Raw genomic sequence first — 23,515 nt, 5'->3', positions numbered from 1 at the left:
GCTGTGAGGAAACTCAGACATGGCAGTGCATTGGAACCCGATGGTGTGAATCCCAAGGTCCTGAAGGAGTTTGCTGAGCAGTTGTGTGGAGTTCTCCAGCGCATTTTCAATCCGAGTCTCAGCCTGGAAAGGATCCCGACTGTGTGGAAAATGTCATGTGTGGTCCCAGTACCCAAGAAGGGCCAACTGAAAGTCTTGAATGACTACCATCCAGTGGCCCTGACCTCACACATCATGAAGACCTTGGAGAGGCTGGTCCTGGCTCACCTCCGACCCCTTGTCAGAGCAGCACCCAATCTCTTGCAGTTTGCCTACCAGGAGCACATCAGAATTGATGATGCTGTTATCTACCTGCTGAACGGAGCCTAGTCCCATCTGGATAAGCAGGGCAGCACTGTGAGGATCATGTTCTCTAAGTTCTGAAGTGCCTTCAATACCATACAGTCCTCAGTGCTGGGAAAAAAGCTCCAATCAATACAGATTGGCACTTCCATTGTATCCTGGGTAATGGACTACCTGACTGGAAGATCACAGTTGGTGCAGCTTCAGAGCTGTGTGTCAGATATGGCTATAAGCAGCACTGGGGCCCCAAAGGGAACAGTTTTGGCTCCCTTCCTGTTTACCCTGTATATTTCAGACTCAGATACAATACTGAGTCATGTCATCTGCAGAAATTCTCTGATCACTCAGCAATAGTTGGGTGTATAAAGGGAGGACATGAGTGCCCCGGTGGAGGACTTAGTCGAGTGGCACAAGCTGAATCATCTGCAGCTCAACATCAGTAAGACAAAGGAGATGGTGATGCACTTTAGAAAGACCATGCCTGCACTGCTCCCTGTTACTGTTGATGGTGATGACATGAGTGTGGTGAGGACCTACAAGTACATGGAGGTGCGCCTGGATGACAGACTTGAGTTGACTACCAACACAGAAGCTGTCAACAAGAAGTTGTCTCTACTTTCTTAGGAGACTTGAGGTCTTTTGGAGTATGCAGGCCTCTCTCCTTCACATGTTCTACCAATCTGCTGTTGCTAGTACAATCTTCTATGCGGTGGTGTGCTGGGGCAATGGCATTAACATGGATGATGTCACAGGCTCAATAAACTGATAAGAAAGGCTGGCTCTGTTATAGGAGTCAAAGTGGACACACTGGAGGCTGTGGTAGAACAAAGGACTCTGTGGAAAATCTTAACAATTCTGTACAGTGTTTCTCGCCCTCTGCATACCACTTTACCTAAACAAAGGAGCACTTTTAGTGCAGACTAAGACAATTGCGCTGCTCTAAAGAGCGCTGTGTAAGGTAATTCTTACCCTCGGCCATTAGGCTCTATAATGAGTCACCCTATAGCTAGGGAGGTGATGATCTCCTTTTGTTAGTCTATTATTAACGTCTGTTTACCAAGGCTCTGTTTAAGCTTGGTTTAGCTCTGTTTACCACACCCTGCCATCATGGACACACTGTGCAATATTACCATCACTTCTTATCTGGATGGTATGAATGTACACCCATTACTCTATAATATTAATGTAGTTCTTGCACTACCACCTTATCAGAGTGAACTTGTAAATCTTGTACCTCTTATTTTTAAGGTAACTTTTTATTCATTCTTACTTCCCTTCTAATGTTTTTATATTAGTATATCTGTGGACTTGAAACACTACTGTGACACTGTAATTTCCTTTGGGATCAATAAAGTTTCTACCCATCTATCTGTCTAATGTTTGCTATATTATATGCAATCTCTATTGCTTTTGTGCTGTGCTTGACTTACCTTGTCAACTACGGTTGCATTATGCCTCATTTAGAATACTACTTCATCTTTGATATGAAGCTATACTGCGTTTTCTGAGTTGCTCCCAGAAACTCCAGCCATTGTTATTTGAACTTCTAACATCATCTAACTTCTAAAAGACCTGATGATATCAAAGACTGTGAAATAATAATGCAAGATAATAGGAGCAGGAGTAGGTCACCAGGACCCTCAAACCTGTCCTACTATTCAATACGATAATAGTGGATCATTGTTGGCCTCAACTCATCTTCCATTGCCCGTTTCACATACCCCTCAATCCCTTTATTGATCAAATACTTATTTATTTGCTTCTTACATATGTCTAAATGTTATGGCGTCACCATCTCTAGGAGTAGAAATTCCAGAGATTTATTATCTACTGGGGGAAGAAATTTCTATGCACCTTTGTTTTAAATACCTTTGTCTCAGTGTTCATGACATTCCCATCAATGAGATCAATTTAGTGTATACCCTGTGGTCCCCTTAGGATGTTATGTTTGAAAAGGTCACCCTTCATTATTCTAAACTCCAAAGGAATACAGATACAAAATATTTAGTCTTTCTTCATAACGTCACTCCAGGAATTAGCCTGATGAATCTCTTTTGGATGGCCTCAAGTACTTCTATATTTTTTATTTTGTAAAGATAACAAAACTGTACACAATATTCCAAGTGTGCCCTCATTAACATTATTTACAACTGCTCTGATCTCTGGGTACTCCACCAGTTATATTTCTTCAGACTGAAAAGCTCTCCTTTATTCCAACTCTTTGATTACTATTTAACAGCCAGTATTCAATTCACACCAACATACTTCATCCAGTGTTGAGGAATCTTAATTTATGCACCAGTCTCTTAGGTGGCATGTTGTCAAATGCCTTTTATAAGTCTAAACACGTAATAGCTAAAGATGTCATCAGGTCTTTTAGAAGTTAGATGATGTTTGGAGTTAGACACTAGCAGGGATGATGGTAGAACAGCAGTGGCTGGAGTTTCTGGGAGCAATTCGTAAGGCACAGGATAGATACATCCCAAAATTGAAGCTAAAATTAGTGGGGAAATTAAAAGACTGGGAAGTTTGTAAATGCTAGCAGAAGCCATAAGGAGTGAAAAGAAATATGAAGGCCAATTAGCCAATAATATAAAAGAGGTTACTAAAAGTAGTTTTACCTATTCAAAGAATAAAAGAGAAGTGTGAGTGGATATCAAAGTGCTGGAAAATGATGCTGGAGATGTAATAGTGAGGACAAAGAAATGGCAGACAAAACTTAAGCATTTTGTGTCAGACTTCACAATAGAAGACACTAGTAGTATGCCAGAAATTTGGGAGTATTAGATCAGAAGTGAGTGTAGTTGCTATTATTAGGGAAAAGGAGCTTGGGAAGCTGAAAGGTCTGAGGTAAATAAGTTACCTGGAACCAGGTGAACTACATCTGGGTTCTGATAAAGGTGGCTGAAGTGATTGTGGGACCATCACTAGATTCTGGAATGGTCCTGAAGGACTGAAAAATTGCAAGTGTCACTCCATTCTTTAGGAAGGGAGAGAGGCAGACAAAAAGGAATTATAAGCTAGTTAGCCTGACCTCAGTGGTTGAGAAGATGCTGGAGTTCATTTTTAATTATGAGATTTCAGGGTACTTGGAGGCACAGGGTAAAAATGACCAAAGTCAGCATGGTTTCCTTACGTGGAAACCTTGCCTGAAAAATCTGTTGGAATTATTTGAGTAAATAACAGGCAGGGTAGTCAAAGGAGAATCAATGAATGTTAAATACTTGGATTTTCAGAAGGACTTTGACAAGTTGCTTAACAAGGTGCTTTGACATGAAACTGCTTAACAAGATAAGAGCCCATGATATTACAAGAAAGATACTGGCATGGATAGAAAACTGGTTGACTAGCAGGAGGCAAAGAGTGGGAATAACAGGGGGTCATTGCTGTTTAGCTGCTGTGTACTAGTGGTGCTCTGCAAGGGTCGGTATGGGACCATTTCTTTTCACGTTATTTGTCAATGATTTGGATGATGGAATTGATGGCTTTGTGGCCACTTTTATGGACAATACAAATGAAGGTAGAGGGGCAGATAGTGGTGAGGAAGCAGAGAATCCGCAGATGGACTTGCACAGGTCTATAACATCCCAACTTCTGTACTCATTACATTAATTTATTACTATAATTAGTTTACTATATTATCATACAGATCATTGGTATAGACAACAAACAACAATGAACCCAGCATCAATCCCTGCAGTAACCATAGTCACAGTCTCTAGTCAGGGAGGCAACCAACTAATTACTAGTCTCCAGTCAGGGAGGTAATCATCTACAACCACTCTCTGGCTTCTTCCATGAAGCAAATGTCAAATCCAATTTAATACTTCATCTTGAATACCAAGTGTCTGAACCTTCTTGCACCAATATTCCATGCGGGACCTTGTCAAAGGCCTTGCTAAAGTCCATGTAGACAACATCCACACGTTGTCTTCATCAACTTTCCTAATAACTTCCTCAAAAAACTTTATAAGATTGGTTAGACACAACTTGCCTCGCACAAAGCCATGACTATCCCTAATCAGTCCCTAGTCCCTGACTATCCAAATACTTATATATGCAGTCCCTTAGAATATCTTCCAATAACTTTTGTCAGACTGCCTTATGTTTCTTGCAGCGGTCTGATCTCTCTATAAATTTGCTCCTCTAAATCCCACACTGTTAGGTGGTCTATAATATAATGCCATTAACATGATCATACCTCTCTTATTCCTCAGTTCTACCCATAAAGCCTCACTAGACAGGTCTCTCCAGTCTATTCACACCAAGCACTGATGTGACACTTTCCCTGACAAGTAATTCCACCCTTCCGTCTTTAATCCGTCCTGCTCTATCAAGTCTAAAACAATGGAATCGCGGAACATTGAGCTGTGAGTCCAAGTTTCACTGACTAGAGTGTCATATTTCCATGTGCTGATTCATGCGCTTAGCTCATCTGCTTTTCCTACATTACCCCTAGCACGGAGGGGTATGTTGCTTAGAACATAGGTCTTGCCATGCTCAACCTATCGATCCCTGACTTTATACGTAGGTTTAACATCTTCCTCCACGATCACTTCATGATCTGACTAGTGTTCTGGTTCCCATCTCCCTGCAACGCTAGTTTTAAACCCCCTCCCTCCCCCACTGCAGCACTAGCAAACTTTTCTGCTGGGATATTAGTCTCCCTCCAGTTCAGGTGCAAACCATCCCTTTTGTACAGGTCCCACCTTCCAGGAAAAAAAAGAAATGATCCAAAAATTTGATGCCCTTCCTCCTGCTCCAACTCTTCAGTCATGTGTTAAATTCTATGATGTTCCTATTTCTAGCCTCACTAGCATGTGCCACGGGTCACAATCCTGAGATCAGAATCCTGGAGGTCCTGTCCTTTAACTTAGCACCTAACTCCTGAACTCACTTTGCAGGACCTCGTCACCCGTCCTACTCATGTTATTGGTACTGACATGGATCATGATCTCTGGCTGCTCATACTCCCAATGAAAAATTAAGAACTCAATCCAAGATGTCCCTGACCGTGGCACCCTGCAGACAACAAACTATCTAGGAATCTCATTCTCATCCATAGAACCTTCTTTCTGTTCCCCCAATGAACGAATCCCTTATCACTACAGCTTGCCTCTTCTCCCCAATTCTATGTTTTGTAACTTCAAAACATTAAACAACTTCAAAGAAAGTCACAGAAGTCTGAAAATTCAAGTCCAACTTTGTGTTTACTTTAAGCAAGATGCGCACGATGTTGGTAAGTGCAAGGCCATCCACTTTTGAAGAAAAAATAAGATCTCGCAATTCTGAATTCCAGTGAGTACAATCCCAGGTGACTCAATCTGTCCTCATAGTCTAACCCCATCGTCTCTGGAATCAACTTCCTCTGCACTGCTTTCAAAGCCAGTATGTCCTTCCTCAAGTAAGGAGACCAGAACTGCACACAGTGGCCTCACCAGTATCCTGTGCAGTTGCAGCATAACCTCCCTGCTCTTGTTCAATCTCTCTAACAACAAAGGGCAACATTCCATTTGCCTTCTTGATAGCCTGCAAACCAACCTTTTATCATTCATGTACAAGCACTCCCAAATCCCTCTGCATAGCAGCATGCTGCAATTTTTTACCATTTAAATAATAATCTGCTCTTCCACTTTTCCATCAAAAGTAGATGACGTTGCATTTACCAACATTGTACTCCATCTGCCAGATCCTTGCCCACTCTCCTATCTATATCTTTCTGCAGACTCTGCATATCTTCTGCACAATTTGCTTTTCCATTCTACCTAGTATCATCAGCAAACTTGGATACAGGATATCCAGTCCCCTCTTCCAGATCGTTAATGTATATCGTGAACAGTTGCGGGCCCTGCACTAATCCCTGCAGTGCACCACTGATCACGGATTGTCAAGCAGAGTAACACCAATGTATCCCAACTCTCTGTTTTCTATTAGTTAACCAATCCTGTATCCACGCTAATAAAGCACCCCCCAACTCTATGCATCCTTATCTTATGGATAAGTCTTTTATGCGGCACCTTATCGAAAGCCTTTAGAAATTTACACTATATGCTAAAATATAACAGGTAGCAGTCGGTCATAGAATAATTCTTAAAGTGGTACTAATGAGAACTCGTATCTTATGTCCCTCATTAAAAATAAACTGTGATTAAAGACTGTCCCAGCTCTATGTACTTTGGCCAGCATACTGTCCTACAAGTCCTATGCCTCTTCCTCTTCTTTGGTGTGATCTCTTATGATATGTGAGATAATATATACCACTGTTAGTCATGTCTGGCATTTGTCTGAAATAAGCATCATTGTTACTATTCTTCCAACCCTTAATAACAACATTTCTTTGGCACTGATGAGGCAGCAGTGAATCTTTTCTGACCATCTCCTGTATCATTTTTCACATTTGTTTTGCCTGTTCCTTGAACAGCACCTGCTTATTTATCTGTGTGTTGCCCAGCCAGAATGATGCTTACATTAGAACATTCTTAATGGTCCTGATGTTATGCATCTTTATTAGGGGCATACTGCTTTCAATAAAGGTGTAAGATTTTCTGGCATACTCATAAAAACTACATGATTCCTTCGGCTCGCCAGCTACTCAGAACCATTCTAGCTGGCTTTAAAGTAGTTTTCCTGTATGCCAAAATCACATGGTGCTTTGATTCTAACTACACCACCACTGATAGATTTCATCCTGAGGGCATTGCATGTTACTTTCAGTCAAACTGAACTGTCACTAACTATTCTTGTACAAACATCTTGGCACAGATACATCTAGCAGGTATTCCTTCCACACTGTGTTTGCCATCAGATACTTAGTGTGTTCAGCTGGATATCTAAGTCTGATTTTTTTTTTGACTGTCCTACATGACTCATTTCATCCACTCCAGGGACTTTCAATATTGTCTTCATTCTCTATTGTTCGTAGAATTGATTTCTCATGCAACATTGTATACTTCTTTTCTCATATTTAGCACATTTCTTTCTCAGCCACTTTTGTTGGCATAGTTATACTATGCTTAAGCTGCCTTGACTATACTTTCCCTGTATCTTTATCTTGTGATGTTGTCTATCAACATTTCTAACCTGGCTATTGGTAGCTCCCCAGTTTGCACAGCTACTTGAACTTTTGAACCACAAGACATAGGAGCAGAATTAGACCATTCAGCTGATCAAGTCTGCTCTGCTATTCCATCATGGCTTATCACGGATCCCACTCAAACCCATACACATGCTTTCTCACCATAACCTTTGATGCCCTGACTGATCAGGAAATAGTCAATTTCTGCTTTAAATATATGCATGGACTTTGCCTCCACTGCAGTCTGTGGCAGAGCATTCCACAGATTCACTAATCTCTGGCTAAAAAAAACTCCTCCTTACCTCTATTCTAAAGGGTCACCCCTCAACTTTGAGGCTGTGCCATCTAGTTTTGGATACTCCCACCATAGGAAACACACTCCGCATCCACCCTATCCAGTCCTTTCAATATTCGGTAGGTTTCAATGAGATATCTCTGCATTCTTCTAAATTCCAGTGAGTACAGGCCCAAAGCTGCCAAATGCTCTTCATATATTAATCCCTTCATTCCCAGAATCATACTCATGAACTTCCTCTGTACTCTCTCCAATGTCAACGCATCCTTTCTGAGATGGGCCCAAAACTGTTGACTATACTCTACTCCAAGTGCAGCCTGACTAGTGTCTTATAAAAGCTCAGCGTTATCTCCTTGCACTTATATTCTATTCATCTTGCAATAAATGGCAACATTGCATTTGCCTTCTTTAACACAGACTCAACCTATAAATTAACTTTTCTAACTCTCTCACTGCCAGCTGTCCCTGAAGGCTGAATTCAATGATAACATTTACTCTGATGAGCAACTCCTTAAAATCTGTAAAGCTACAATTATCTGGAATTTAATTGGACAAAGTGCTTCCTAAACAAGAAATCATACAAGAAGGAAGCAAATGGGGTCAATATGTACTATCTCACATATCATTTGAGATCATAACAAAAGAGAGGAAGGCATAGGACTTGATCTTCAAGGACAGTATGCTGAGCAAAGTACACACAGCTTAGGACAGTACCACTATGAATCGGTGCATGTAGCCAACATGTTTATTCCTACGGAGGTAGACTAGTTCTCGCAAATTCTACACCAAAGTGTAGTTGTTTTTATGCTACAGTTCTTAAAATAGTAACACAAACATATCAAGCATCAGTGACAAGGCTGATCTTTATTGACCATCTGTTTTTGGCAGGAAAATTCACAAGCTTAGGATTCCAGTATTTTCATCCAACAAAGGTGAAATAGATTAGTCAATTAGCCAAGGCAGGGGAAGATCAGGTAGCAGTCCAAATGTCTCCTCTTTTCTTTATGGGCAATAAAGTTTGCAAGTTCAGAGATACTGTGTAAGAAGTCAGGGTGAATTGCTGCGGTGTTTTTTTTTCTCTAGATGGTAGATGTTGCAAACCAGTCTTCCAACTGCGAAAGAAGTGAATTTGGAGGTTAGTAGACAGAGAGCCAATCAAGTGACTTTTTTTTTCCTGGAATTCTCTTTTGCTGTTCGAGCTGTACTTACTTTGGGAAATACAAAAAAATTATCAGCCTTTTGATGTGATAAGAAAATGATAAATAGTTCTTAGGAGTCAGAACTGAACTGTTTACCAAAAATCCAGCCTTTTGCTGCAGGGACAGTGTATGTAATTTGAGCAGTTAACATTTTGGGTGAATTTTGAATTCCTAGATGTGAGATGAAAGTAATGACATTGGATTTCATAGTGAAGTGGGGAGAAGCTGGCTAGAACAAGGTAGTGCATGTTGTCCACTTATTAGTTCAAACACAAACCTTGTCCAGGTTGTGCACTGTGCTGCCATGAATTAGTTTATTATCTGAAGAAACATGAATGGAATAAGGAACTGTTGAATATTCAGAAGATATATCTCCTTTTGACTTTTGAAGGAAGGAAGGTTATGGACAAAGCAACTGAACTTTAAACTAGTGAGCTTAAAACCCTTTCCTGAGGAACTTCTGCAGGTAAGGGAGACTAAGATGGTTGTTTTCTAGAAACCATCTTCTTCCTTTATACCAAGTTTGACTTCTGCTGGTATGTTAAAACATAAGACCATAAGACATGGGAGCAGAATTAGGCCTATCAGCTTATCATATCTGCTTCACCATTCAATCATGGCTGAGTTATGTTCCCTCTCAACCCCATTCTCTTGCCATCTCCCCATAGCCTTTGACACTCTTTCTATCAATAACCTATCTATTTCCACTTTAAATATACCTAATGTCTTGACCTCCACAGCTAGCTGTAGCAATGAACCCTACAGATTCACCACCCTCTGGCTAAAAAATTCCTCCTTATCTCTGTTCTAAAGGGACATTCTTATACTTCGAGTCTGTACCCTCTGGTCCTAGACTTTCCCATTATTGAAAACACCCCTTCAAGTCCACTCTGTCTAGGCCTTTCAATATTCAATAGGTTTCTCATTATTCTAAGCTCCAGCAGGTACAGGCCGAGAGCCATTATAAACTCCTCATACATTAACACTTCCATTCCTGGGAGCATTTGTGTAAACCTTTTCTTGGATTCTCTCCAATCAATGCCAGCACATCCTTTCTTAGATAGAGAGCCAAAAACTGCTGACAATGCTCCAAAAGTGATCTGACCAATGCCTTATAAAGTCTCAACATTACATCCTTGTTTTCCTCCTCAAATAATGCTAACATTACATTTGGCCACAAAGCTGTCGATTCTGTCATCCACATTATTAGCATATAACATGAAAAGAAACAGGCCCAAATCAATACCTCTGCAAAATATCACTAGTCATTGGCAGCCAAACAGAAAGGCCCCCTTAATTCACACTCTGTGCCTCTTGCCTGTTAGCCAATCTTTTGTCCATTCTGACAACTAACTTTCTTGTAATACCATGGGTTCTTACCTTGTTTAGCAACCTCATGTGTGGCACCTTGTAAAAGGCCTTCTGAAAATCCAAATCAACAAGATCCATTGGCTCTCCTTTGTCTATCCCATCTGTTATTTCATCAGAGAATTCCAATAGATTTATTAGGCAAGATTTCCCCTTAAGGAAACAAAGGTGGCTTTGGTCTATTTTATTGTGTACCTCCTAAACCTTCTCTCAATAATGGGTCTAACATCTTGCCAACCATTGAAATCAGGCTAATTGATCTATAATTTTCTGTCTTTTGCCTTCCTCCCTTGTGATTTTCCAAACTTACATGACTTTCGTAGAATTTAGTGTTTCTTGAAAGATCACTACTAATGCCTCCACAATCTCTTCAACTATCTCTTTCAGAACCCTGGAGTGTAGTCCATCTGATCTAGATGACAGATGGTCCACGCTGTAGGCACTTTTCACTGGATTTGCATGGAGTTTGTTGTTATCAAGCCTCCTTCATTATACACTTGGTCAAATTTATCCTTGATCTCAAAGCAATATTTCTTAACTTATCTTTCAGCTCAGGGCTATGCTGGCATGTGGTTAAAAATAAATAGAATGTGCTTTGGTAATTTTCTATTTTGTCAGTATCAGTATTATAACTGCATTGGCACAGCTTGTCTATAGAGGCATGACCAGTCAGTTACTTCCTGAATATAGAATCATTCAGCATGGAATTTGATCCTTGTAGACCATGCTATGGAAATATTAGATAAGGAAAATGACATCCCTTGCTGATATTGTTTGAAATGGTCATTTTTTTCCATTTAAGTAAGGGTATACTACTCATAATTAAACTGTTCTTTCACCTGGGAGGAGGGTTTGTTATCCTGGACAGTAATTATTCCTTCCAATAATATAATTGATGCATGAAAGTATGCCACTGGCTAAATTATTGTTGACAAGTCAAATAGACTTACAATGTTGGTATTCTTGCCTCCTGCCATATGCTAATGCTGGCAACTGTTTCCTTCAGTACAGTTATCATCAATCATTAGTATAACGTTATACTCGTAGTGAATTATATTTTGTGCTCTTGGCACTTTTGATGCTTCTTCCAAATGGTGCTCATCAGCTGAGACAGTTTGGAAGATAGTAATCTTTGGATCATTGGATAATAAATGTCACATTTAACATTTGCAGCAATGGATGTGGAGAGTCTTCAGAGATTTAACCTTATCCATTGATTGCAGTATCTTCTACTTCCTCTGTTGAGCTTATACATTTCTCAGCATTACTCTATAACACACTTCATGCTGTCTCTGGCATTCTCTTTTAAACTCAGTCAACCAAAATGGTCTTCTAGACTGACAGATGGTACTTTGATGGAAATAATAATCTGAACTCCTTTTACATATCTAATTTAATACAGATTATTGTGAAATATAATTATATTGTTGATAGCCCATGAGCCTTTTAGATGCCCCGTTTTTGAATTTTGAAACAGTTCTATTCATTACAGTGACAGCATCATAGAGCATGATGAAATATCTTCTCTGTGTAAAGGAAATTGTCTGGCCTAGGCCATAGCCTCTCTTGATTTCACAACACCTGCCTACTTACTTCTTTTCCTGTACAGTCCCTACATACTTGGCATTTACATCCTTTCCAGACAAGAACATTAATTCCATGGTTTGTTGTTCGAACGCATTGGTGAAAGTTGTTGTGATCATGTGAAAGTAAGGTTTTTAAACCAATCTGATTAACATCCGTCAAATGTGAAAGATTTTTTAAGTTTTTTGTTTCCTTAACACTTTGGGTCAGACATGACTCCTTCGTTCAATCTATGAAAGGAGGGATTAAAAGACAATGTTACTAAGACTATCAACTTTACCTGTCTTGCTTTGTGCCTTGCTGTTAACCACTTTTCAGTTGCCAGATAACAAAGTGGTGAACAATAGGGCAACTGCTCAGTGAAGGTGAATCCAGTGACCCTAAAAATTCTCCACTTTAACACACTGATTCTTCAAAAAAAATCTTAAATTTTCAGCCTAGTTTTTTCTTTTGCAGGCTGCTCTTTAATTTTAAACAGCTGTTTTTATATAGGATGTGCACACTTGTGAATTAGCTGGGATGTGGGGATGAAGAGTGCAGTCTTTTATGGGAAAGTAGTCTGGTTTACCTTTCTTGGGCCTAAGGTAAATCATTCCACATTTGCCCTCAAATTGGCGTTTTGCCATTAAAATAATCAGTTATGCAGTTTGTAACTTCAGTCTGTAACATAAGAAGCATTTTTGTCTTTCCCAACTTAATGTCATCTGCAAATTTGGATGTAAAAGTCATTGACACTGTGACAAGTTGAGGACAAAATTAGGAACTGATTCCTGGAGAACACCACTAATCATCTTTTATTTCTACTTAAAACTTCAAATAGGAAATCATTAAAGGGAAATGTCACACTTTTAGACTGAAAATATAAGAGGCTCTTCACCTAAGGCCTAAAAAAAGCAAAGAAAATGCCAAGTTAAACCACAATTCTTCAGAGGAGTGAATGCATCTCAATACCCTATCCCTGGTTAGGCACTGAAGCAGAAGTGGTGCAGCATTGGACAGTTGAGTAATTGACTGGTTGCTGTAATATTTCACTGTAATATTCTCATAGCTCAATAATGTAGCATAGCTACTAAGCAATAGCCATAATCAACCTTGACTGAACATGTCATTCCTTTGCAACAAGTAATACAATAGACATCATTCTTTCTTCTAACCAATAGACTCGTTCCAAGGTAAGATCCTACCTTGATGGTTGGAACTATCTTAATAGATACTAGCAATGGTATAAAGTTAGTTATTAATCAGCACAGCATGATTTCATTGATGCTATTCTCCTGAAAAAGTGAAAAATTGCAAATAGTGCTTTAAGGCAAGAATCAAATCAAGCAGTTATTTACACTAGGGCTTGATAGGAAAATTTGTGTGTATATTGTTACAAGAATTAAGTCACCATTATACAAACGTGTATGTTATATATTAGCATTTAACTATAAATTATTTCACATCTTTGCATCACCAGATGTGTATGTCGATAGTAGTCCCCAGGGGTATACAATAGTTGTGATATCCTAATAGAATTTCCATATTATGAAAGGCCATTACAAAACAAAAATAATTGTAAGAAAATTTCCAATAGATTATGAAAAAGGAATAACTTACATTTTTGTAAGATCTGAGTGCATCCAAGCATGCTTCACAGCCAGTGAGGTATGTTGAAATATAATCATCTGTAAAACAAAAATCATGGGACAGTATAGTAAGGTCACACAACCCATAATGAAATAAATGGCCAGTTAGTCTATCTATAGTTTAATTGGTTGAGCTTTTCTTTGAATAGTGCAGTTGTGTTTTTGTATCTATTTGGGAGAGCAGGCTTTGCCTCTATTTAAATTCTCTTTTGAAAGAGGGCAAATCCAAAGGTGCAACTGTCTTTACCGCTATGCTGAGGTATCTCATAGATTATGTGCTCAAATCTCTGGTGTGAGGCTTGAGGTGAGAGCATCCTATTAAGCCCAGGCTAACATTAAAGTTAAATAGACCAGTACATCACAGTCATATATGATGGAAAGCTCTCAAACAAATAACAGAGGAAATTTTTATTATTACTAATTTTTTTATTGAAACACCAACAAATTACATTCAATACAACTAATTGCCAATTACATTTTGAGTGTTTAACCCAGCCACCCCCCCAACCTTCCTCACCATCCCCCTTCTACCCCTCTCCCCTCCCCCAACCAACTGAATAGTAGTGCATACACAGACAAAGCATTCTTATTTTAACAAAAGATCTTTTAAGTGAGATATCAAATTTGTCCACATTGAGATTGTGTTTGGTCGTGCATCATTTACTGTTGCTGATGAAAGTTCCAAGTAAGGAATGTTCAAACAGCTCCAAAGCCAGTGAGTATATGAAATATCATTGAGAGGTTTCCAACGCTGGACTACAATCTCCTTAGTTGCAGTCAGGCCTGCCAGCCAGACTTTGCGTGTTTTTTCCATACGGGAAAGGTGGGAGTCATCATTTAGAAGATGTACAGTGGGGTCCATTGGTAATTGTGAAATTTTGAAAATTTTTAAACAGAAAATGTGCAATTTTTGATTAGTTTAAAAGTTCTTAAGTTTAAGGATTTTTAAAATTTATTCTCACTTAAGATATTTGATTTTTATCAATATCCTTGTAATATGTCATTCTTTCACAGCACAGGAAACTATTCTGAAGCTCTTGAATATTTGAAAACATTTCTGGGTCTGGCTGAGAAAGGCGATGATGAATGGAGTTTGGTGGATGCTTGCAAATTCCTTGGCATTATGTATAATAATTTGGTAGGTATCAGTTTTATACTGTATATATGTGGTAGGAATTGGAATTAATCTATGGTTGAGCACTGGTAACAAGACCCGGTTTTAATAAGCATCATACTCGGTATGGAAACCTGAAAAGCCTCCAAATTAGGCCATGTCATGAACTCATGATGTCTGCCAAAAACAAGCATTAGGTCTCTGAAATGTAGAAATAAAAATTTGGATGAGAATGTACAAGGCATGGTTAGTAAGTTTCTAGAGGCTACTGAACTAGGTTGTATCACAGACAGTGAAATAAGTTATCAAATATTCCAGGTAGATTGTGATCAGCTAGGTATATAGGCTCAGACTTGGCAAATGGCATTCAGTCTAGATAAGTGCAAGGTGTTGCGTGTTGGGAAGTCAAACCAAGGAGGAACTTAACAGTAAATAATAATGCCTTGAAGAGTGTTAATGGAGTAAAGGGGTCTAGGAGCGCAGGTACACAGTTCCCTGAAAGTGGCATCACAGATGGACAGGATGGTGAAGAAAATGTTTGGCACACTGGACTTTATCGGTCAGGGCATCAAATATAAACATAGAAACATAGAAAATAGGTGCAGGAGTAAGCCATTCAGCCCTTCGAACCTGCATTCAGTATGATCATAGCTGATCATCCAACTCAGAACCCTGTACCTTCTTTCTCTCCATACCCCCTGATCCCTTTAGCCACAAGGGCCACATCTAACTTCCTCTTAAATATAGCCAATGAACTGGCCTCAACTGTTTCCTGTGGCAGAGAATTCCACAGATTAACCACTCTCTGTGTGAAGAAGTTTTTCCTCATCTCGGTCCTTAAAAGGCTTCCCCTTTATCCTTAAGCTGTGACCCCCCCCCCCCCCCATTCTGGACTTCCCCAACTTTGGAAACAATCTTCATGTATCTAGCCTGTCCAATCCCTTTAGAATTTTATACGTTTCAATAAGATCCCCTTTCAATCTTCTAAATTCCAGTGAGTATAAGCCTAGTTGATCCAGTCTTCCTTCATATGAAAGTCTTGCCAACCCAGGAATCAATCTGGTGAACCTTCTTTGTACTCCCTCTATGGCAAGAATGTCTTTCCTCAGATTAGGGGAACAAAACTGCACACAATACTCTAGGTGTGGTCTCACCAAGGCCTTGTATAACTGCAGTAGAACCTCCCTGCTCCTGTACTCAAATCCTTTTGCTATGAATGCCAACATACCATTTGCCTTTTTCACCGTCTGCTGTACCTGCATGCCCACCTTCAATGACTGGTGTACAATGACACCCAGGTCTTGTTGCATCTCCCCTTTTCCTAATCGGCCACCGTTCAGATAATAATCTGTTTTCCTGTTCTTGCAACCAAAGTGGATAACCTCACATTTATCCACATTAAATTGCATCTGCCATGAATTTGCCCACTCACCTAACCTATCCAAGTCACCCTGCGTCCTCTTAGCATCTCCCTCACAGCTAACACCACCACCCAGCTTCGTGTCATCCGCAAACTTGGAGATGCTGCATTTAATTCCCTCGTCTAAATCATTAATATATATTGTAAACAACTGGGGTCCCAACACTGAGCTTTGCGGTACCCTACTAGTCACTGCCTGCCATCCTGAAAAGGTCCCGTTTACTCCCACTCTTTGCTTCCTGTCTGCCAACCAATTCTCTATTCACATCAATACCATGTGCTTTAAGTTTGCACACTAATCTGTGTGGGACCTTGTCAAAAGCCTTTTGAAAATCTAAATATACCACATCCACTGGCTCTCCCCTATCCACTCTACTAGTTACATCTTCAAAAAATTCTATAAGATTCATCAGACATGACTTTCCTTTCACAAAACCATGCTGACTTTGTCCAATGATTTCACCTCTTTCCAAGTGTGTTGTTATCACATCTTTGATAACCTACTCTAGCATTTTCCCCACCGCCGATGTCAGACTAACCGGTCTATAATTCCCCGGTTTTTCTCTCCCTCGTTTTTTAAAAAGTGGGGTTACATTAGCCACCCTCCAATCCTCAGGAACTAATCCAGAATCTATGGAGTTTTGAAAAATTATCACTAATGCATCCACTATTTCTTGGGCTACTTCCTTAAGCTCTCTGGGATGCAGACAATCTAGCCCTGGGAATTTATCTGCCTTTAATCCCTTCAATTTACCTAACACCCCTTCCCTACTAACATGTATTTCCCTTAGTTTCTCCATCTCACTAGACCCTCGTTCCCCTACTATTTCCAGAAGATTATTTATATCCTCCTTAGTGAAGACAGAACCAAAGTAGTTATTCAATTGGTCTGCTATGTCCTTGTTTCTTATGATCAATTCACCTGTTTCTGACTGTAAGGGACCTACATTTGTCTTGACCAATCTTTTTCTTTTCACATATCTATAAATGCTTCTACAGTCGGTTTTTATGTTCCCTGCCAGCTTTCTCTCATAATTTTTTTTCCCTTTCCTAATTAAGCCCTTTGTCCTCCTCTGCTGGACTCTGAATTTCTCCCAGTCCTCAGGTGTGCCGCTTTTTCTGGCTAATTTATCTGTTTCTTCTTTGGACTTGATACTATCCTTAATTTCCCTTGTCAGCCACTGGTGCACTACCTTCCCTGGTTTATTCTTTTGCCAAACTGGGATGAACAATTGTTGTAGTTCATCCATGCGATCTTTAAATGCTTGCCATTGCATATCCACCGTCAACCCTTTTAAGTATCATTTGCCAGTCTATCTTAGCTAATTCACGTCTCATATCTTCAAAGTTACCCTTCTTTAAGTTCAGAACCTTTGTTTCTGAATTAATTATGTCACTTTCCATCTTAATGAAGAATTCCACCATATTATGGTCACTCTTACCAAAGGGGCCTCGCACGACAAGATTGCTAACTAACCCTTCCACATTGCTCAATACCCAGTCTAGAATGGCCTGCTCTCTAGTTGGTTCCTCGACACGTTGGTTCAGAAAACCATCCCGCATACATTCCAAGAAATCCTCTTCCTCAGCACCCTTACCAATTTGGTTCACCGAATCTATATGTAGATTGAAGTCACCCATTTTAACTACTGTTCCTTTATTGCACGCATTTCTAATTTCCTGTTTAATGCTATCCCCAACCTCACTACTACTGTTAGGTAGCCTGTGCACAAGTCCCACCAGCATTTTCTGCCCCTTAGTGTTATGCAGCTCTACCCATATCGATTCCACATCCTCCAGGCTGATGTCCTTCCTCTCTATTGCGTTAATCTCCTCTCTAACCAGTAATGCTACCCCACCTCCTTTTCTTTCCTGTCTATCCCTCCTAAATATTGAATATCCCTGGATGTTGAGCTCCCATCCTTGGTCACCCTGGAGCCATGTCTCTGTGATCCCAACTATATCATATTCATTAATAACTAACTGCACATTTAATTCATCCACCTTGTTTCGAATGCTCCTCGCATTGACACACAAACCCTCCAGGCTTGTTTTTACACACTCTTAGCCGTTATACAGTTATGTTGAAAAGTGGCCCTTTTTGCTTTTTGCTCTGGATTTGCCTGCCTGCAAATCTTTACTTTTCACCTTACTACTTTTTGCTTCAACCCTCATTTTACACTCCTCTGTCTCTCTGCACTTGTTCCCATCCCCCTGCCACATTAGTTTAAATCCTCCTGAACAGCAGTAGCAAACGCTCCCCCTAGGACATTGGTTCCAGTCCAGCCCAGGTGCAGACCGTCCTGTTGATACTGGTCCCACCTCCCCCAGAACTGATTCCAATGCCCCAGAAATTTGAATCCCTCCCCCTTGCACCATTTTTCAAGCCACGTATTCATCTGAAATATCCTCCTATTTCTACTCTGACTAGCACATGGCACTGGTAGTAATCCAGAGATTATTACCTTTGTGGTCCTACTTTTTAGTTTATCTCCTAACTCCCTAATTTCACCTTGTAGGACCTCATCCTGTTTTTTACCCACGACCACTGGCTGTTCACCCTCTCACTCCAGAATGTTCTGCAGCCGCTCAGAGACATCCTTGACACTTCACCAGGGAGGCAACATACCATCCTGGAGTCTTGTTTGCAGCCGCAGAAACGCCTATCTATTCCCCTTACAATCGAATCCCCTATCACTATAGCTCTCTCACTCCTTTTCCTTCCCTCCTGTGCTGCAGAGCCACCCATGGTGCAATGAACTCGGCTGCTGCTGCCTTCCCCGATGAGACATCTCCCCCAACAGTATCCAAAACAGTATATCTGTTTAGGAGGGAGATGACCTCAGGGGACTCCTGCACTACCTGCCTACTGCTACGCTGTCTAGTGGCCACCCCTTCCCTTTCTGCTGTGTAGCCTTTACCTGTGATGTGGCCAACTCACTGAACGTGCTATTCATGACTTTCTCAGCATTGCAGATGCTCCGGTATGAATCCAGTCGCAGCTCCAGATGCTCAATGCGGTCTGCCAGAAGCTGCAGCTGGGCACACTTCCTGCACACAGAGTCGTCAGAGTCGTAAGAGTTGGGAGGTTAAGTTGCAGTTGTATAAGATGTTGGTGTGACAGCACTTAGAGTATTATGTACAGCTTGGATCACCCAGTCGAGGAAAAACATCATTAAGTTGGAAAAGAGAGCAAAGAAAATTAATAAGAAAGTGCAGAGTGTCAAGGGACTAAATAAGAGAGATGTTGGGTTGGCAAAGATTTTATTTCTTAAAGCGTAGGAAACTAATGGGTGACTTTATAGTGGTGTACAAAATAATGAGGGACATAGATAGGGTTAATGCACACTGTCTTTTTATCCAGGGAAAGAAAACCAAAAATTAGAGGGCATGTATTTATGGGGAAATGTTTAAAAGGTCCTGAGGGGCATTTCTAGAGAAAGTACATCAGAGAGTACAATAATGAAATACTTTCCAATAAGAAAATGGATAGAAAAGGTTTAGAATGGATACAAACCAAAAACAGGCAAATGGGACTAGCTTAGGTGGGCATATTGGTCAGCATGGCTGAGTTAAGCTGAAGGACCTATTACCACTCTATACTTTATTACTCAGTGATACTCTAGAATTCTTGATCTAACCAAAGAGATATTTTACTAATCCTGTGTAGTTAACTGCCTCAGGATAGGATGGTTGCCGTGTAGATGATCTTATAGAACAGAGGATGAATTTTAAACAGTGAAGAAGGCACCAGATGCACCTTACAGGAAAATTGAGTATATTTTAGTATAGTAGAGCCATTGACTCACAATGTCAGAGATACTGTTTCAATCCTGTTCTCAAGTACTGTACTGTCTGCAGTTTCTATATTCTCCCTATTGATTACATGAGCTTTTATCGGGTGCTCTGATATCCTCACTCATCCCTAAGGTACAGTATGTGAGTTTCTGGGTTAGTTAAACACTGCAAATTGTCCTGGTTGCAGATGAGTGGTAGAATCTAGGGAGAGTTATGAAAATATAGTAAAAATAAAAAACAGGATTTACACAGAGTTTATGCAAATGGGTGGTTGATGATTGGCACAGACCTAGTAGGCTAGAGGACCTGTTTCCATGCAATATCTCTCTTTGACTCAGAGAATGTCAGCAGAAAATGCTAATAACATTCAGCAGGTCAGGCAACATCTACAGAAAGAGAAATAGAGTCAATGTATCAGGCCAAATATCTTTTGTCAGTCACAATGAAAGGTCTTTGACCATGAACATTGTTCTGTTTCTCTCTCCATGGATGCTACCTGACATGAAGTTCAAGTTCAACTTCAAGTTCAGTTTATTGTCATTTAACTGTACACATGTATACTACCAAATGAAACAACAGGTGCATAACACAGTACATATAACTCATACACATAACACATAATAAAGTAATATTACCACAAATAATAAAATGCATACACAAGTTTAAAAAGGAAATAGCGTAACACTGCTGGCACTTCATATATGATGGGAGTTGAGTGGTGCCAGGTAACTCAGTAGTCTTAAAACTGGAGGAAGAAACTGGTAACAGTTCTTGTCCTAATGCTATGGTACTTCCTGAGGGGCAAAGAGATTGTGGGATGGATAGGAGGGATCATTGACAATGCTTATATTCCTATATATGCAGTGCTCCTGATAAATATCTCTAATAGCTGGAAAAGAGACCCCAAAGGTCATCTCAGCAGTCCTTGCAATTGTTTTTAAGGACTTGTGGTTAGATGTCTTGCCAATTTCCATAACAGATGATGATGCAGCTGATCAGGACATTCTCAATGGAGAAAAAGGAGCCGGAACCACCTGAAGAAGTAGAGATGCTGCTATATTTTCTTGACCAAAGAAGAGATGTTTAGGGACCAGGATTGATCATCCATTATGTGCACTCTCAGAAATATGGAGCTCCTAACACTGTCCACAGAGGAGCCATATATGTGCAGTGAGGAGTGATCAACCTGCACCTTCCTGAAGGACACAATCATCTCTCTTTGGTTTGTCCACATTGAAACTCAAGTGCTTGCACCATTCTACCTGCCGTTCTATATCCTCTCTTTATGGTGTCTCAATGACGTTGTGATGAAGCCACGCACTGTTGTGTCATCAGTGAACTTGATGATTTGGTTTGAACTGGATCTAGCAGTGCAGTCATGCATCAGTGCAGAGTGAGTACACAGCCCTGGGAAGCAATATCGCTCAGTGTGATGGAGCTCGAGATGCTTCTGCCAAAATGAACTGATTATGCATGGCCTTTCTGTCTAGGATCCAGTTACAGAGAGAGGTATTGGGACCCAACTAGGACAGTTTACCCTCCAGCTTCTGAAGGGTGATCATATTAAATGCCAAGCTGAAGTCAATAAACTGTAATCTGGCATATGAGGAACCATTTTCCAGTTGGAAGAGGATGGAGTGAAGTTCATCATCAGTGAACCAATGTGACTGATATGTGAACTGGAAAGGGTCCAATAGGTACTGGGATGTGGGTGGCTGTCTTGAAGCCTGATGGGACAGTGTAACGTTCCAGGGAGATTTTGAACCTCAGTTAACTGGGCTGCACAGTCCCTCAGCACCTGACCAGGTATATTATCAGGGATGGCCAGAGTGCCTGTTACTCAGGGTTAATGGTGGCCTTCCTCACCAACACATCATTCTGTGCATCAAATCTAGCATAAAAGACATAGCCTATCAGGAAGAGAAGTGCCACTGCCATTGATGTGCAGGGCATTATGGACCAAATGCCCTCCCACATGCAGCTGAGGCAGAGGCTAGAATTTACATTTGAGAAATTAGAGGCATAACAAGTGTATGCAGGGTGGTAGTTCAAGTAATGAAATGCTCCTCCCGTGAGATTCAAGATTCAAAAACTTTATTGTCATTCTAACTGTACATCAGCTCTGCAGGGCAGAATGAGACAGCGTTTCCCAGGAGCAGTGCAATTATAACATAACAAATGCAACACTAAATAATAAACATAACAATAAATAGTAAATAATAAATAGTAAAACACAACAGCCACATGTCAGTTAAAAACAAGTTTTAAGTGTTCAGTGCAAGTTAAAAGTGTCCAAAACAGAGTCAGGTAGAGCAGCTATTTAGCAGTCTGACTGTCTGTGGGAGGAAGCTGTTTAATAGCCTTGTGGTTTTAGTTTTGATGCTCCTGTAACATTTACCTGATGGCAGAAGAACAAACAGTTCATGGAGAGAGTGTGAGGGGTCTTTAATGATGTACTGTGTCTTCTGGAGGCATCAACACTGAAAGAGGTCTTGGACAGAAGGTAGGGAGACCCCAATAATCTTCTCTGCTCCCCTAACCACCCTCTGCAAGGCTTTTTTGTCGGCAGCACTGCAGCTGTGGGATTTCATGGTAACTAACAGTCTCTCTGATGCCTACATCTGCAGAAAGTGCACTCAGCTTCAGCTCTTGCCTGACTGACAAGGCCAAGGAACTTGAACTGGAGCTGAATGTACTCAGGACCATCCAGAAGGCTGAAATCTTCATAGATGAGACTTTTACTGAGCTAAGCACACCCAGTGCTGGCTTCAGACAATAGATGGCTGACCACCAAGAGAAGTAAAGGAAGTAAGCGGTCAATGCAGGGTACTCCTCAGCAACAAGTATACCCCTTGGAATACTGCTGGGCAGTTGACCTATCAGGACACAGCAGCAGCTGCCAGGCCAGTGGCACTGTGGCCAGTGCAGACTCAGCCGGTACAAACAGGATGGAACACAGCAGGCCAGGGAGCATCTATAGGAAGAAGCACTGTCGACATCTCAGGCCGACACCCTTCGTAAGTCCTGACGAAAGACGAGCATTTTGTGTGTGTTGTTTGAATTTCCAGCATCTGCAGATTTCCTCGTGTTTGCACAAAAAGGATGGGTTACACCTGAACCTAAAGAGGACCAATATCCTTACATGCAACTTTGCTAGGCCTTTTGGGGAGGGTTTAAACTAGTTTTGCATGGGGATGAGAACCAAAGTAATAGGGCTAAGGATGGGGCAGTTGGTATACAAATCAGTGCAGTGGTAGTGACACTGTGAGGAAGGACAGACAGATAATAGGGCAACATTACAGTCAGTCAATGAGGTGAAGTACAACATGGGGACAAAATTGAAAAAGGAGATGAATACAGGACTTGTAAGTGTTACATTTGAATGCATACTGAATATTGTAGATGATCTTGTAGCGCAGTTAGAGATTGACAGGTATAATGGTGTGGGCATCACTGAGATGTGGCTGAAAAAAGATTATAGTTGGCTTAACATCCAAGGCTGCACTTTGTATTGAAAGGACAGGCAGGTAGGCAGAGGGAGTGGGATGGCACTGTTGATATTTAATGAAATCAGATCCTTAGAAAGAGGTGACATGGGGTTGAAAGGTGTAGAATCCTTCTGGATAGAGTTAAGAAATTGCAAGGGTAAAAAGACCCTGATGGGAATTGTATCCAGACCTCTGAACAGTAAC

At 40.6% G+C, this 23,515-nt stretch overlaps 1 protein-coding gene across 1 annotated transcript in view; it reads left to right on the top strand.

Annotated features, from left to right (window-relative positions):
• Positions 1-23,515, top strand: part of ttc29 (tetratricopeptide repeat domain 29) — a 362,663-nt gene that overhangs the window by 202,884 nt on the left and 136,264 nt on the right. Inside the window, exon 9 of the mRNA XM_059965001.1 lies at positions 14,506-14,629. Coding sequence (XP_059820984.1) covers positions 14,506-14,629 — 124 coding nt within the window. The remainder of the gene's footprint in view (positions 1-14,505; positions 14,630-23,515) is intronic.

The sequence above is a fragment of the Hypanus sabinus genome, chromosome 3 (assembly GCF_030144855.1).
Source record: "Hypanus sabinus isolate sHypSab1 chromosome 3, sHypSab1.hap1, whole genome shotgun sequence".
Lineage (NCBI taxonomy): Eukaryota > Metazoa > Chordata > Chondrichthyes > Myliobatiformes > Dasyatidae > Hypanus > Hypanus sabinus.
This window is presented reverse-complemented; position numbering and strand designations above follow the sequence as displayed.